The sequence below is a fragment of the Euleptes europaea genome, chromosome 10 (assembly GCF_029931775.1).
Source record: "Euleptes europaea isolate rEulEur1 chromosome 10, rEulEur1.hap1, whole genome shotgun sequence".
NCBI lineage: Eukaryota > Metazoa > Chordata > Lepidosauria > Squamata > Sphaerodactylidae > Euleptes > Euleptes europaea.
In genome coordinates, this window is record NC_079321.1 from 2580125 (window position 1) to 2594169 (window position 14045).

Genomic DNA, 14045 nt, shown 5'->3' on the forward strand with positions numbered 1-14045 from the left:
TTAACAAAAGTTCGGTAGCACCTAAACTACATGATGTGTTAATCCTTAAATAAGGAAAACAGTGGTTTCTTAGAAATATGTTTGATGGGACCCTGTAATGGATCAGAGACAGCATGCAAAATGTATGGCTAACGCATGGTGTGAAATTTTGCCGTGTCACCAGTCATCTTTTGGGTTATGCCAGAACATTTTAGTTGATGCATATTTGTACAGCTTCAAAAATTGGTAAATGTTACTGCAGACCTCTTTGACATTAACCCTCAGTATCGAATTTTATTTTAGTGTATAAGACTGTGAGAGCTCAGCTCTGTGCCCCGAATCCAAGCATTTGCTCCCAACACCGTTTACTCAAAAGGAAGATGACCCTGAATGTGAGACAACCTCTGCACAAACTTTTACATGCATACAAAAATATTATTGGACATAATTGTAACTTGGATGAGATGTAAGATGACCCCCCCCCCTTCGGTTGCATACCTGTGGTAAAACCTTGTCTTCTATTTGAGTAAATACCGTGATGCTCATTTTCTTTATAAAGGCTCCCTCTAGTGGTACGTCTGTGAAAGCAAAATGTTTAACTTGTGTAACGGTCCCTTGTCAGATTAGACTTTACTCTCTTCCTTGTCGCATTAGACTTTTCTTTCTCCATCCTGATTTGAGCATGTTAGTCTGCAGCAATCAAAAGACTTGAATGATAAGCTCTGAAAGGCATAAGGAAGTCCTGCCAGAAATGGGCAACCCACTTCGTATGAAAGGCTGTGCTAGGGAGACAGGCCTTTCCATGGGTTCAAAAATAACCTTTCAGGGTACTTCATGCGAATAGAGCCATTATGCCATAAGTGAGAACCGAGCCTCTTGCTTTTCCTTCTGATGCTTGCAGGCAGGGCAGTTCTTTAGTCCAGGAGCAGCATTTGGGGGGGGGGGGTATTTTGGGCTGTAGTGAGAGGTGGGAGGCAGCAGAGTTGCATGCTGTGGGTAGAAATCCTTCTGTCTGCGGAAAAGCTCTGTTGCTTCTAACCTGCTAACTATACTATTGTTACAGTCCATTGTTTCAAGTTTTTTGCTGTGACCATTTAACGAGTCATTTTAGTGAACTCATTGGAGATGTTAAGCAGTGTAAAACCACTTCAAACATAATAAAAAACAGGATATAAATATTTAAAATATGCATGCTTGGCAGCAAAGTGGAAAACACCCAAATAATGGCAGGAAAAAAGCCCTGCCAGTCGTGCCAGCAGTCACTCCCACCATGTCCCTGGCAGCTCTTTTGCTGCCCACCAGTCGTGATGTTGTACAGACGCTCCTCTCGCGTATATCTGTGCTGGCAAGCTGCTGCCTTACGACATGAAGCCCACCTGTTTGTTCACGTGAAGAATTTTCTAACAGAGCGGTTCCTCAGTGAAACAGGCTTCCTTCGGAGGTGGTAAACTCTCCTTCCCTGGAGGTTTTTAAGCAGAGGCCATCTGTCAGCAATGCTGATTCTATGACCTTAGGCAGATCGTGAGAGGGAGGGCACCTTGGCCATCTTCTGGGCATGAAGTATGGGGGGGGGGAAGTGTGTGTGTGTGGGGGGAGGTTTGTGTGTGGGGAGGTAGTTGTGAATTTCCTGCATTATGCAGGGGGTTGGACTAGATGACCCTGGTGGTCCCTTCCAACTTTGATTCTATGTTGTGGCGATCCCACTATGGGATCTCTGTTAAAGTTCCTTTGGAGGGGAGAAAGACAACCGTGCTGTGCTTTTCCCAATTAAAACAGATTTAATGTAATGTAATGTAGGGGGAAGATTTGGTCATCCGCTTACCTTGCCAGATAAAAAAAGCTTGACTTTGCCTTTTTCTTGACGTGCAGTGTAGCAAAATGGTCTTTGGCTTGACGTATTGTTTGTTCCATCAAAAATCGAATCACCTCTGAAAATATATTAAAAAGTGCATATTAACATTATCTGCTCAGCAAGTTTAGCCTAGAAAGCAATGCGTTCCCAAATGCTTAATGTACTCCAATGATTAATGTCTGACATTTGGACAATGAATAGTTTATGGTCCTCAAATACAGACTGATGACTTATTTCATGCTCTTGCAAAAAATCTCCATCTCTTGAGAGTCTCTCAAATCAAACCTCACTCTCTTTATTTAAGAAATAGTTCCCTTTTCTCTCCCCCCCCCATTCATTTTGTAGCACTGTAGGTCTAAAGAATACCAGTGGAATCTTTCTTACTTACATACTAATGGCAGATACTGCTGCAGCCGTCTGGTTTGGGGGCTTCCTAGAGGCACCTGGTTGGCTACTGTGTGAACAGATTGCTGGACTTGATGGGCCTTGGTCTGATCCAGCAGGGCTTTTCTTCTTATGTGAACGTCAGCATCTTTGTGCGGAAAAAGATCCAGATTCAAACCCTGCCATCAGACGAGGGAGAAAAATGGGTAGCATACTGGGAAAGTCATCTGGCTGAGACTCCAGAGAGCTGTGGGCAGTCACATGGGGCTAGATAGACCAGTGGTCTGGGAATAAGGCAACTTGGTATGCATGTATGTATTAAAACACATAATTACATAGGGGAGCCCTGACCTGGATGGCCCAGGCTAGCCTGATCTCGTCAGATCTCAGAAGCTAAGCAGGGTGAACCCTGGTTAGTATTTGGATGGGAGACCACCAAGGAATACCAGGGTTGCAATGCAGAGGAAGGCACTGGCAAACCACCTCTGTTAGTCTCTTGCCATGAAAACCCCAAAAAGGGGTTGCCATAAATCGGCTGCGACTTGACGGCACTTTACACACACACGCACACATAGGGGAGGGGCCATGGCTTAGTGGTAGAGCCTCTGCTTGGCATGCAGAAGGTCCCAGGTTCAATCCCCGGCATCTCCAGTTAAAGGGACTAGGCAAGTAGGTGATGTGAAAGACCTCAGCCTGAGACCCTGGAGAGCCGCTGCTGGTCAGAGTAGACAATACTGACTTTGATGGACCACGGGTCTCATTCAGTATATGGCATCTTCATGTGTTCAACTAGATTTATAGTTCCTATGGCTGCATTAACACACGAGGAGTATTATATTTGGCTTTTTTGAGTCTACAAATTGGTACACATGAAATCATTATACAGGTTAAGTATCCTGTATCCAGACATCCAATATGTGTACTGACCTGTAAACCAGACTTTTGGAGCCGGCCTGCATGTGTTTACTCAGATGCCCTCAGCAGCACGCCAATTTGCTGTCTGATGCTTTAATGTACACAGTATTATTTAAAATACTGTTTAAAATTACATTCTGGCTATGTATATAAAGGGTATATAAAACATGAATAAAACATAAATGAATTTTGTGTTTAGACTTGGGTCCCATGCTCAAGATATCTCAGATATTCCCAAATACGGAAAGAGCCGAAATACAGACCACTTCTGGTCCCAAGCAGTCCGGATGAGGGATACTCAACCTGTATTATTATATTTACTTTGGAAACCTGTACCAAAAGTGGATCTCCCACGTTGGTTTTTCATTTTCCATGGAATATTGCAGCTCTGAATGTTTCCGTTTTCTTACAGAGGAGAACACGAAAGAAGCTCTGCCAGTGAAGAAAAGCCTAAGCGAGAAAGTCTCCCTTTACAGAGGTGATATTACACTGCTTGAGATTGATGCCATAGTTAATGCAGGTAAGTTTTAAAAATATTTCATGGGATGCCAAACGTTTTAACATTTCGGTGTCTGGCAAAGCATTGATACTGTTCCCGGCTATAGAAAGGCAATTGAAGCAAGGGGAGTGTGTCTTGCCCTATTGCAGTAAGGTTTCTGTATGAAGGTTGTGTGCCAAAAAAGCCGAAATGTTATCAGCACACATTGCTTGACAAGCAAATGTATATATTTTTCCTTATTATGCATACAAATCCCATTGAACTTTCCACTGCTGCAGATTTTACCTGGTAGTGACAGAATTACATTTTGGGCGGTAGGTCAAAAAAGATTTCATTGTAAGTTAGTATGTGGTTAGTCTCCAGTAATTTTGATGAAGCTTTCCTTGTGTCCTTTTCCAAGATAAGTCTTTTGAAGAATAGCTATGTATCTCATGTTGGCATCTGGAATGTTCTTATGATTCAGTGCATCTTGAATTACTTTTCTACCTCCCAATAATCAGTGATAACAGTTGTTTCTGAGGAATAATTGCATGTGGTCTAAATCATGGAGAGGAAGGGGGAGTATTGGTCCTTCTGTAAATGGCATATCTGGGAATTAGCCACACAGAGAAAACAGCAGGCCATGGTTTGCCATGTCGACAAGCCTCAGACATCCTCAAACTCATTCCCTTGCATGTCGCCAGCTAATAGAGATTTCTACTTTCAGTTATATCCCAACTGCCAAGTTATGGCTTGTACTTTTTTGTTCAGGATTCTACAACATGATGAAGCCATGCCGTTAAAGTATTGATTTTTGTTGTCATAAGGGCCAAAGCTGATATTTTCAGGACGCCCATGTTCTGTGGTCAGTATGAGTTTGTTGGTCTTTTTGCTTTTATGTGAAGTCATGCAACAGATGCCACCTGCAAGTATATCAAGAAATTTATGTGAAGTTGTGTAGTTGCTTCAAGAGTGTTTCAGGCCCAGTTGGGTAATGGAGGCCAGATTATAAGGAGTTCACGGCCATTCTGTTTTTCCAGTGGCATTTTCCTCTCCCTTTCTCTCTTGGTGCCAGGACTGGTTAATGTACTCTTACATTGGCACAGGCGTTTTCAATAATCATGGTTAGCATAAGCCTTATTCAAAACGTGATCTTGCACAATTGTTAGTAAAAGTGCCAGTGCTAATATGGTGCTTTTCCAGAGTTCATTTGGAAACTGTAAGGGATGATGGAATAAATTCCTTGCTTATAGTTATCTGAATATCTCTACCAAAGTTTTAAAAAGGCTGACATTTTCTTTTGGCAAAAGTCTATTGTGCTTTTTTTAAAAACTGATGGTTTGTGTATTATGAAAATTACACTTTCTGTCTGGTATGTTATGCTTTAATATGTTGCTGAAATCCTTTTCTCTTAACCGTAAGAGGTTGTGCTTCCAGGGCTTCTAGTTGAGACTAATGTGTGGGAAGTGAGAAGACTGAGAATGTGAGAATCAGAAAATGGAGAGACTGTCTATTTGCAGGTTCTTGGAGTTTGAGGGCCTAATTATTTGTTAAACACTGGCTCTGTCAAACCAGATGTGTGCTGTTAGTTCTATGTCAAAATTTAATTCATGCAGGGTCTCAATTTAAATCAGAACTGTGGAGAGTGGGCACTTAAGCCTCTCCCTGCTCCAGTTCCCAAATCTGAAATTGCTCTGGGACATTGCTACATGTTCCACTATTGGGAAAACCTGCATGTATGAATGGGCTACATGCGAGTTTCCCCATTGGGGCAAATAGCAGCTTCTTGGGGCAGTTACCAGTTGGAAAACATGGTTCGAGGAAGAAGACCTCAGCTGCTTTTCTCCACGTGCTGCAGTCTTGATCCAAATTGGCTCCCACATGCCTGGGAGTTACATTTTGGCAAGGAAGTCCCAGCGCACATTTGGTTTGACAGGACCTGGGATAGACCTGCAAAGAGTGTGGTGTGTAGGTAGACTCATACTTCGGACAGTATGAGGAAGTGATGCCGTTACCTCAGCCACCATCTTCCCACTTCTGATGTAATGCTTATGTCACACTGAGGGATGATGAACAAGAGTTGTCAGTTACACCAGAAGCACAATAAGAGGATTTGGAAGTAATTAGTTCTTTTCTGCTATTTTTATAGAGTTTTTTTAAAGAGTTTTATATTAGAATTGTGGTTTTAATTGCTAAATTGTATTTTTGTGTATGGATATAACGTGGACCGTATCGTGAAGTGATGGTTGTGATGTGAGCCGCTCTGAGCCCAGCTTTCACTGGGATAGAGCGGAATGTAAATTTAAAAATAAATAAAATGTTTCTAAGGCCACCCTAAATCTTGCACAGTTCATTGTGTCCCTTGGGATATTGGGCTTTGTGGCCTGATCTCCCTAGGATGGGCCTGAATAGAATGAAGAAGCCAGTCCTGTCGAGAGCGTCAGTTACAGTTGCAGCCTCGGATGCAACGAAGTGGCATGACTGTTTTATTTAGATTTGCAGGTGCTCTGCCCCTAAGGGTTGTGGTGGGTATTCAGTAACATGCAACAAGGAGTGTGTTTGCTCATGACCACATCGTAAGTCTGTGACTGAGCAGGAGTGTGGTGGTGAAGAATGAACCCCCTTTGGGGTGAAAAACCAGGCCCTGAACAGCATGAATTGGAGTACCCTGTTCTGCAGATGCCAGGGAACATGCCTCACTTCTCAGAAAGTCATCCTGCACATGCAAAAAACAAGACGAGACAGTCATAATTTAGGTTCTCCCTCAACCAACTTCAGGTTTTCCATTTCTTGCTTTGTTCTGTAAGATCATAGAGCAGCTTTATCAGCACTGCCTTAGTAACCCTTGAAAGGTAGAAGTGAATTTGTGCATACATGCCCATCTTGTGGGCATGGAGTATGGGTCACTGGGGGTGTGGGAGGGGGAGGTAGTTGTGAATTTCTTGCATTGTGCAGGGGGTTGGACTAGATGACCCTGGTGGTCCCTTCCAACTTTGATTCTATTCTATAAATGGAAATATATAAAATTGCCTACTATATGCACAAGAGCTGGCATGCTGTAGTGGTTAAAATTGGCAGACTGATCTGGTGAACCAGGTTTGATTCCCCACTCGTCCACATGAAGCCTGCTGGGTGACTTTGGGCCAGTCACAGTTCTCTCTGAACTCTCTCAGCCCATGCAGAGGCAGGCAATGGCAAACCACCTCTGAACCTCTCTTGCCTTGAAAACCCCAAGGGGTCGCTATAAGTCAGCTGTGACGTTTAGACCCAGCGTGGTGTAATGGTTAAGAGCGGCAGACTGATCTGGCGAGCCGGGTTCAACTTCCCACTCCTCCCATGAAGCCTTGCTGGGTAACCTTGAGCCAGTCACAGTTCTCTCAGAACTTTCTCCGCCCAGGCAGAGGCAGGCAATGGCAAACCACCTCCGAACCTCTCTTGCCTTGAAAACCCTATGGGGTTGCTGTAAGTCAGCTATGATTTAACGGCACTTTCCACCACCACTATATGTGCACAAACATTCTAGTGAAAACCGGTCCAGCTCATCCTCTGCAGTGCCACGCACGTAGCCGAGGAGAAGGAGAAGGCACGAGCACGCCCCATTCTTCTCCCATTGTTGGCTTCAGACTGCTGAATATTCCTCAGACCACTTTTCCTTAACTGATGGTCATGCTTAGGCACAAGGGAATATTTTTTCTGCCTTATATTCCTGTACAAACTTTTCTTACCTGTAAATCTTTTGGGGTGGAGTCCAGTTACTTCAGTCCTGCATCCTATCAGCTCCTGCATTAATGTCAGCACACTGAGATAATAAAGATAAATCCCTGTGTTTGGGCAGTAGCATTTGCAAGAATTGAGGCTTTGTGGCTTGTAAATCATGAGAAAGGTATAATGTGATATTTAATTTACTTTCCTGATAGTAATTCCATTCTCGTGTCAAGAAATAAAGTAGCTACTAGTAGAGAAATGGTTTCTGAAACATCTATGTGTAGTGTATGTCTATAGCTCAAATGATGTCTGTTGGAAGTCCAACGCTGCTAAAAATGCAAGATCCAATAAATTCCTGACTTGTCTTGCTGGCAACTTCCTATTCCAGAAAGTGGACAGGGAAACAAGGGGATCTGCTGTCTTAGACTTGATTCTCACCAACAGGGAAGAACTGGTTGATGAGGTTAAAGTAGTAGGCACCCTGGGTAGTAGTGACCACATACTCTTGGAATTTACAATCTTGTGGAAAGGAAAACCTGTACGTAGTCAGACATGTAGGTTGGACCTTAAAAGAGCAAATTTTAACAAACTTAAACTTATGCTAGGTAGAATTCCATGTTCAGAAATACTTAAGGAGAAGGGAGCTCAAGAAGGGTGGGCGTTTCTTAAAAATAAAATAGTGAAGGCGCAATCCCAAACCATTCCTATGAGAAGGAAAAATGGGAGGAGCCTAAAGAGGCCAGGGTGGCTCCATAAACAGCTTTTTAAAGAGTTGAGAAATAAGACTCATTTAGGAAGTGGAAGGAGGGCGTTATAACCAAAGAGGAATATAAACAAATAATTAGTGCTTGTAGGGCGAGTGTTAGGAAAGCTAAAGCTCAGTATGAACTTAGGCTAGCAAGAGATGCTAAATGCAACAAAAAAGGGTTCTTATAGAGTAAAAGTAAGAACAAGGACAAGATAAGCCCATTGCGTGGACCGGAAAGTGAAATTGTAACAGGAGATGAAGAGAGGGCAGAACTCCTCAATTCCTACTTTTCCTCAGTCTTTTCTTGTGAGGAAAGTGGTGCTCAACATGGCATAAACAGAACATGTGATGAGGGAAGGGATTTGCAGCCTAGAATTGGCATTGGGGTAGTTCACAAACACAAAATCCTCTGGGCCAGATGAATTGCACCCAAGGGTACTCAAAGAACTTGCAGATGTAATTTCGGAACCTCTGTCCATTATTTTTGAAAAGTCTTGGCAAACAGGTGAGGTGCCAGAAGATTGGAGGCGGGCAAATGTTGTCCCCATCTTCAAGAAGGGGAAAAAGGAGGATCCGGGTAACTACCGACCCATCAGCTTGACTTCTATACCAGGAAAAGTGTTCGAACAAATCATCAAACAGTCAGTCCTTGAGCATTTAGTAAGGATGGATCTGATCACTAAGAGCCAGCATGGGTTTCTCAAGAATAAGTCATGTCAGACTAATCTTATCTCCTTTTTTGAGAAAGTTACTACGTTGCTGGATCAGGGGAATGCTGTAGACATAGTTTATCTAGATTTCAGTGAGGCTTTTGATAAGGTTCCACATAGTATTCTAGTTGACACATTGGGAAAATGTGGGTTAGATCCTATTATTGTTAGGTGGATCTGCAACTGGTTGACAGATCGTACCCAAAGAGTGCTAGTTAATGGTTCCTCATCCACTTGAAGAGAAGTGACTAGTGGAGTTCCTCAGGGATCTGTGCTGGGCCCTGTGTTGTTCAACATCTTTATAAATGATTTGGATGAAGGAATAGAAGGGATGCTTATTAAATGTGCAGATGATACTAAATTGGGAGGGGTAGAAAATACGGTAGAAAACAGAGCCAAGATGCAGGATGATCTTGACAGGCTGGAGAAAATGGGCTAGAACTAATAAAATGCACTTTAACAAAGACAAATGTAAAGTTGTGCATTTAGATTGGAAAAATCAAATGCATAATTATAGGATGGGGGAGACTTGTTTGAGCTGTAGTGTGTGTGAAAAGGATCTTGGGGTCTTAGTAGATCAAACACTGAACATGAGTCAGCAGTGTGATGCGGTAACTAAAAAGGCAAATGCAGTCTTGGCTACATCAACAGAAGTATAGTGTCCAGATCACGCGAAGTGATGGTATCGCTTTACTCTGCTCTGGTTAGACCTCAACTAGAGTACTGTGTTCAGTTTTGGGCACCACAATTTAAAAATGATGTAGGCAAGTTGGAACGTGTCCAGAGGAGGGCAACAAAGATGGTGAGGGGTCTGGAGACCAAGTCCTATGAGGAAAGGTTGAAGGAGCTGGGTTTGTTTAGCCTGAAGAGGAGAAGACTGAGAGGGGATAGGATAACCATGTTCAAGTACTTGAAGGGCTGTCATATAGAGGAGGGTGCCGAATTGTTTTCTGTTGCCCAAGAAGGTCGGACCAGAACCAACGGGTTGAAATTAAATCAAAAGAGTTTCCGTCTAGACATTAGGAAGAATTTTCTAACAGTTAGAGCGGTTCCTCAGTGGAACAGGCTTCCTCGGGAGGTGGTAAGCTCTCCTTCCCTGGAGGTTTTTAAGAAGAGGTTAGGTGGCCATCTGTCAGCAATGCTGATTCTGTGACCTTAGGCAGATGATGAGAGAGAGGGCATCTTGGCCATCTTCTGGTCACTAGGGGTGTGGGGGTGGAGGTAGTTGTGAATTTCCTGCATTGTGCAGGGGGTTGGACTTGATGGCCCTGGTGGTCCCTTCCAACTCTATGATTCTATGTTTGTCCAGTAATAAAGGGTTTTGTAAGAAAAGTAATTGTAGTACTATTGCATAAAATTCCTTGGTATGAAAGAGGAGGATTAGGAAAATGCCTTTTAGATTTACAGGGTCAAGTATAGTCGTCTTGCTACGATTTTAAAGTGTCCAGGACAGCAGTTTTTACTGCTTGACTTTTCCACTGCTTCCGTTGACCTTCAGAGACTTTCTGGTTTGCTTTGCTGCAACTTAATTTTAGGAAGCATCACTTCCCTGTCAAAGCCAAAATTAAACTTCAAGGTGCAGGTAGTGTGTTTATATATTGGAATTGTGAACGGAATACATTACCCATGAATTATGTGTAAATGAATGTGTTCGTGTAGTCTGTTGAGTAACTGAGCTACACCTCCCCACACGCACAGCTTGTTAATGCGTAATCAGTCACCGAAGTTGCCAGGAATCTGGAGTTTAATGAACAGGTGAGGGGAGAGGAAGAATTTAAATCTGAAATTGATCTGACAGCCCATCGCTGATTGCTAATCCATTTCATTTGGCAACTTAATTTATCACCCAGGTAGAATTTTCTCCTTGTAGCTCTCTGGGAGGAAATTAATTCAGGAGCATGCCTGGCAATCTCGGGTTGAGCCACCCTGTTCGAATATTGCAGCAACACTGAAGATCTGAAATAACTGTTTGTGGAGAAGAGGAATGGTGAAAGATACTATGAGTAATTATCTTCAATTTTGAATTGCTATAGGCAGAGGACTGTGTGTGGCTCTTATTATGACTTTGGTATTCAGTACATTATTTCTCATACGAAGGGCACAACTAACCACCTTTGGCGAGAGGTGGAGGTTTTCCAGGCCCTTCTAAAGAGGGAGGTGTTGACCCCTTGTGTGGGGAGGGCTGGAGCCTTCAAAATGCAAGGCTGAAAAAGACCCACCCGTCCCTGTGAATGTAGGTTGGCTTTGCTTTCATCTAGAGAGAGCTTCCAAGGTTGAGCTACAAACTATACGCTATAACAAAATAATTACACTTATTTCAAGGTGTGCACTATAAAATTGTTAACAACACGTCCTGGAATACAGGCTACATATAAAAATACCAGTTATAAAATTCTACACCAGCGTGGTGTAGTGGTTAAGAGCAGTGTTTTGGAGTGGTGGACTCTAATCTGGAGAACCGGGTTTGATTCCCCACTCCTCCACATGAGCGGCGGATGCTAATCTGGTGAACTGGGTTGGTTTCCCCACTCCTAAACATGAAGCCAGCTAGGTGACCTTGGGCTAGTCACCCTCTCTCAGCCCCACCTACCTTGCACGGTGTCTGTTATAGGGAGGGGAAGGGAAGATGTTTGTAAGCTGGTATGATCCTTAAGTGGGAGAGAAAATCGGCCTATAAAAATCAACTCCTCTTCTTCTTATACACCATTGCTATACAATCAATGTAAATGACCAATGCTAAACCAGATGCCTTCCAGCCTGAATAGGCCTTCCGCAGTGGTCATAAATACAGAAAGTTATAAGAAACACCCCCGGAAATAAACCTTGTGAGATATTTTTATCTTAATATTTTGGGTAAATCGTGGGTCTTGCTGCAAATCGTGGGTCTTGCTGCATGAACAATTGCTCACCCTCACACAATCTGATACAGAATTAACAATGCTTCCAGATGTGTGTACATCAGTCCATGATAAATCTAATTGGGCAACTGTGTATGAGAATTTTATAACTGATATTTTTATATGTAGCCTGTATTCTAGGCCCTGTGTTTTCAACAATTTTATAGTGTACACCTTGCAATAAATGTAATTATTTTGTTACAGTGTATAGTTTGTAACTCAACCTTGGAAGCTCTACATATTTGGTTGAGTTCCCCTCCCCCCCCTTTTTTTTTTGATTTCATCTACCCAGAGTTCCTGCCATCTGCATTTCTGCACATGCAGTTGTGGCATGCCCTTCCGGTTGCTAAATCAAATCTCCATGTTCAGATGCAACATACCCCTGAATATGAGAAGTGAGGGAGAAACAAAAGGATTATATTGTTTTCGTGCCTCATTGGTTGAGGAGGCCTGGGTTCAAATCCCCGCTCTGTTATGCAGTTTGCTGAGTGACCTTGAGCTAGTAATTGTCTCTCAGCCTAATCTCCCTAGCAGTTCTGTTATAAGGTTAAAATGAGCATGGGAACCATGTGTACAGTGCTGATTCCTTTAGAGGAAATGGATATTAATGGAATAAATTAAATGCCTTGCATGTAAATTTCCCTGTTGCAAACAGGTAGCTAGTCTAGATGGCTCTCAATCTCTCATCCTAGCAAGATCCTTAGGTTCTTATGTAAGTCTGCCCCACATGCACAAAACACACGTTCTCTCCTTAAAGATTCATTCCCATAGAAAGCATTCCCTTTCCTCAAAGCAAATCCCTGTGAAATAATTTCTGTCCAAAGATGAATTTTTCAGGGTTGCCCCCCATTACTTTCCTTCTCATTTCTCCCTACGCAAGAGCAAAAATTCTCATTTTGCCCCCTTCCTTCCTTCCTTCATGTTGCCTTTCCTTCAGCCTTTAACCTACATGTTACCTATGCCTGGTTGTGAGGTATGTGGTGCAGCAGCCTTTATGAAACTGGCCAGGTATGGCCATTTCCTGAGCAGGAAGCTTCCTTAGAGCCTGTGTTCAGTGCCCTGGGCTCCATGACGAAAGGTAGCACAGACTTGTCATTAAAAAAATAAGACACAGATGCTGAGCACTCTGAGCCCAGTTTACCTCTTCACTGCATCTTTTTAAAAAAACCTGCGCAGTGGCAGCCAACCCTTTACCTCCCGTTTATTTTATTTACTTTATTTTTATATATCTTTGGACTTATTATCCCGCCCTCTATTCTGGCCAAAGCCGGGCTCAGAGCTGCTAACAACAAATAAAACATTATAAAACAACAACGAAATACAGAACAATTCAGTCCTAATTTAAAACCAGTTGTTTATGAGATTAAAACAAATCTGATTAGGGTAGGGGCTGTGGTTCAGTGGTAGAGCATCTGCTTGGCATGCAGAAGGTCCCAGGTTCAATCCCCAGCATTTCCAGTTAGAGGGACTAGGCAAGTAGGTGATATGAAAGACCTCTCTGCCTGAGACCCTGGAGAGCCTCTGCTGGTATGAGTAGGCAATACAGACTTTGATGGACTGAGGGTCTGATTCAGTATAAGGCAGCTTAATGTGTGTTCATGTAGGTGCTCATTATCTGCACACAGGGCTGTCACCAGACCGGGGGAAAGCAATCAGGGTCCCCTCTTGGAAGATCAGATGGAGAGGGGAGGAGGAGGGGACAGGAGTGAAGAAACATGAGGTTTCCCAGTGGGATCCGGTCACTTGCCACCTAGCCTGCCATTGTACTCACTTTACTGTTCTTCTGTACCAGGGATGCCCAGCGTGGTGCCATATGACTCATATGGCCCCTTCCAACTCTAGAATTCGATGATTCTATGATAAAGGGGAAAAATAAGACATACAAGCGTGATCCTGAAGAGACAACTGAGAGGCCAGTTCAAGGAAGATGAACAAGGGTGAAGGACAGGAATCCAGCGATGTCAGCAAGGCAGAGTACGCAGAGTTTGAGAAGCAAGTATGGGAGCAGAAGTGGCTACTGCGTTGGGGATCCAGGCAAGGAATGAGGTCTCCGTTTCAGCAAGGGAGGATGGAAGACTGGAAAAGGGGTAGTTGCTGTCCAAGGCAGATTCACCCCTGGCTGGAAGCTGCTGGGGCAGTCACTGTAGAGAACGGCCCCTTTAAAAAGCTGCCCCTGCAGCCACAGATCAGCAGCAGCTCATAGTGATTGAGGGGAGGCAGACAACCACCTTGGCTCCAGGTTGGAGGGCTCCCTGCTTCTTGGGAGGACAAGGGACCGTTTGGGTACCTGCTCAGTTTGTTGGACAGCCTTTAAAATGGAACTCAGAGCGGGCCTGTGCCAACAGCCCAGGCTCCCTGCTCCAGGTTGTGTACCTCC

The 14045-nt window shown here is 43.5% G+C and overlaps 1 protein-coding gene across 1 annotated transcript in view; it reads left to right on the top strand.

The window, feature by feature from the left end:
• The window catches only part of MACROD2 (mono-ADP ribosylhydrolase 2), a 989050-nt gene that overhangs the window by 16606 nt on the left and 958399 nt on the right, over positions 1-14045 (top strand). The window contains exon 3 of the mRNA XM_056856797.1: positions 3543-3650. Within this exon, the coding sequence (XP_056712775.1) occupies positions 3543-3650 (108 nt within the window). The remainder of the gene's footprint in view (positions 1-3542; positions 3651-14045) is intronic.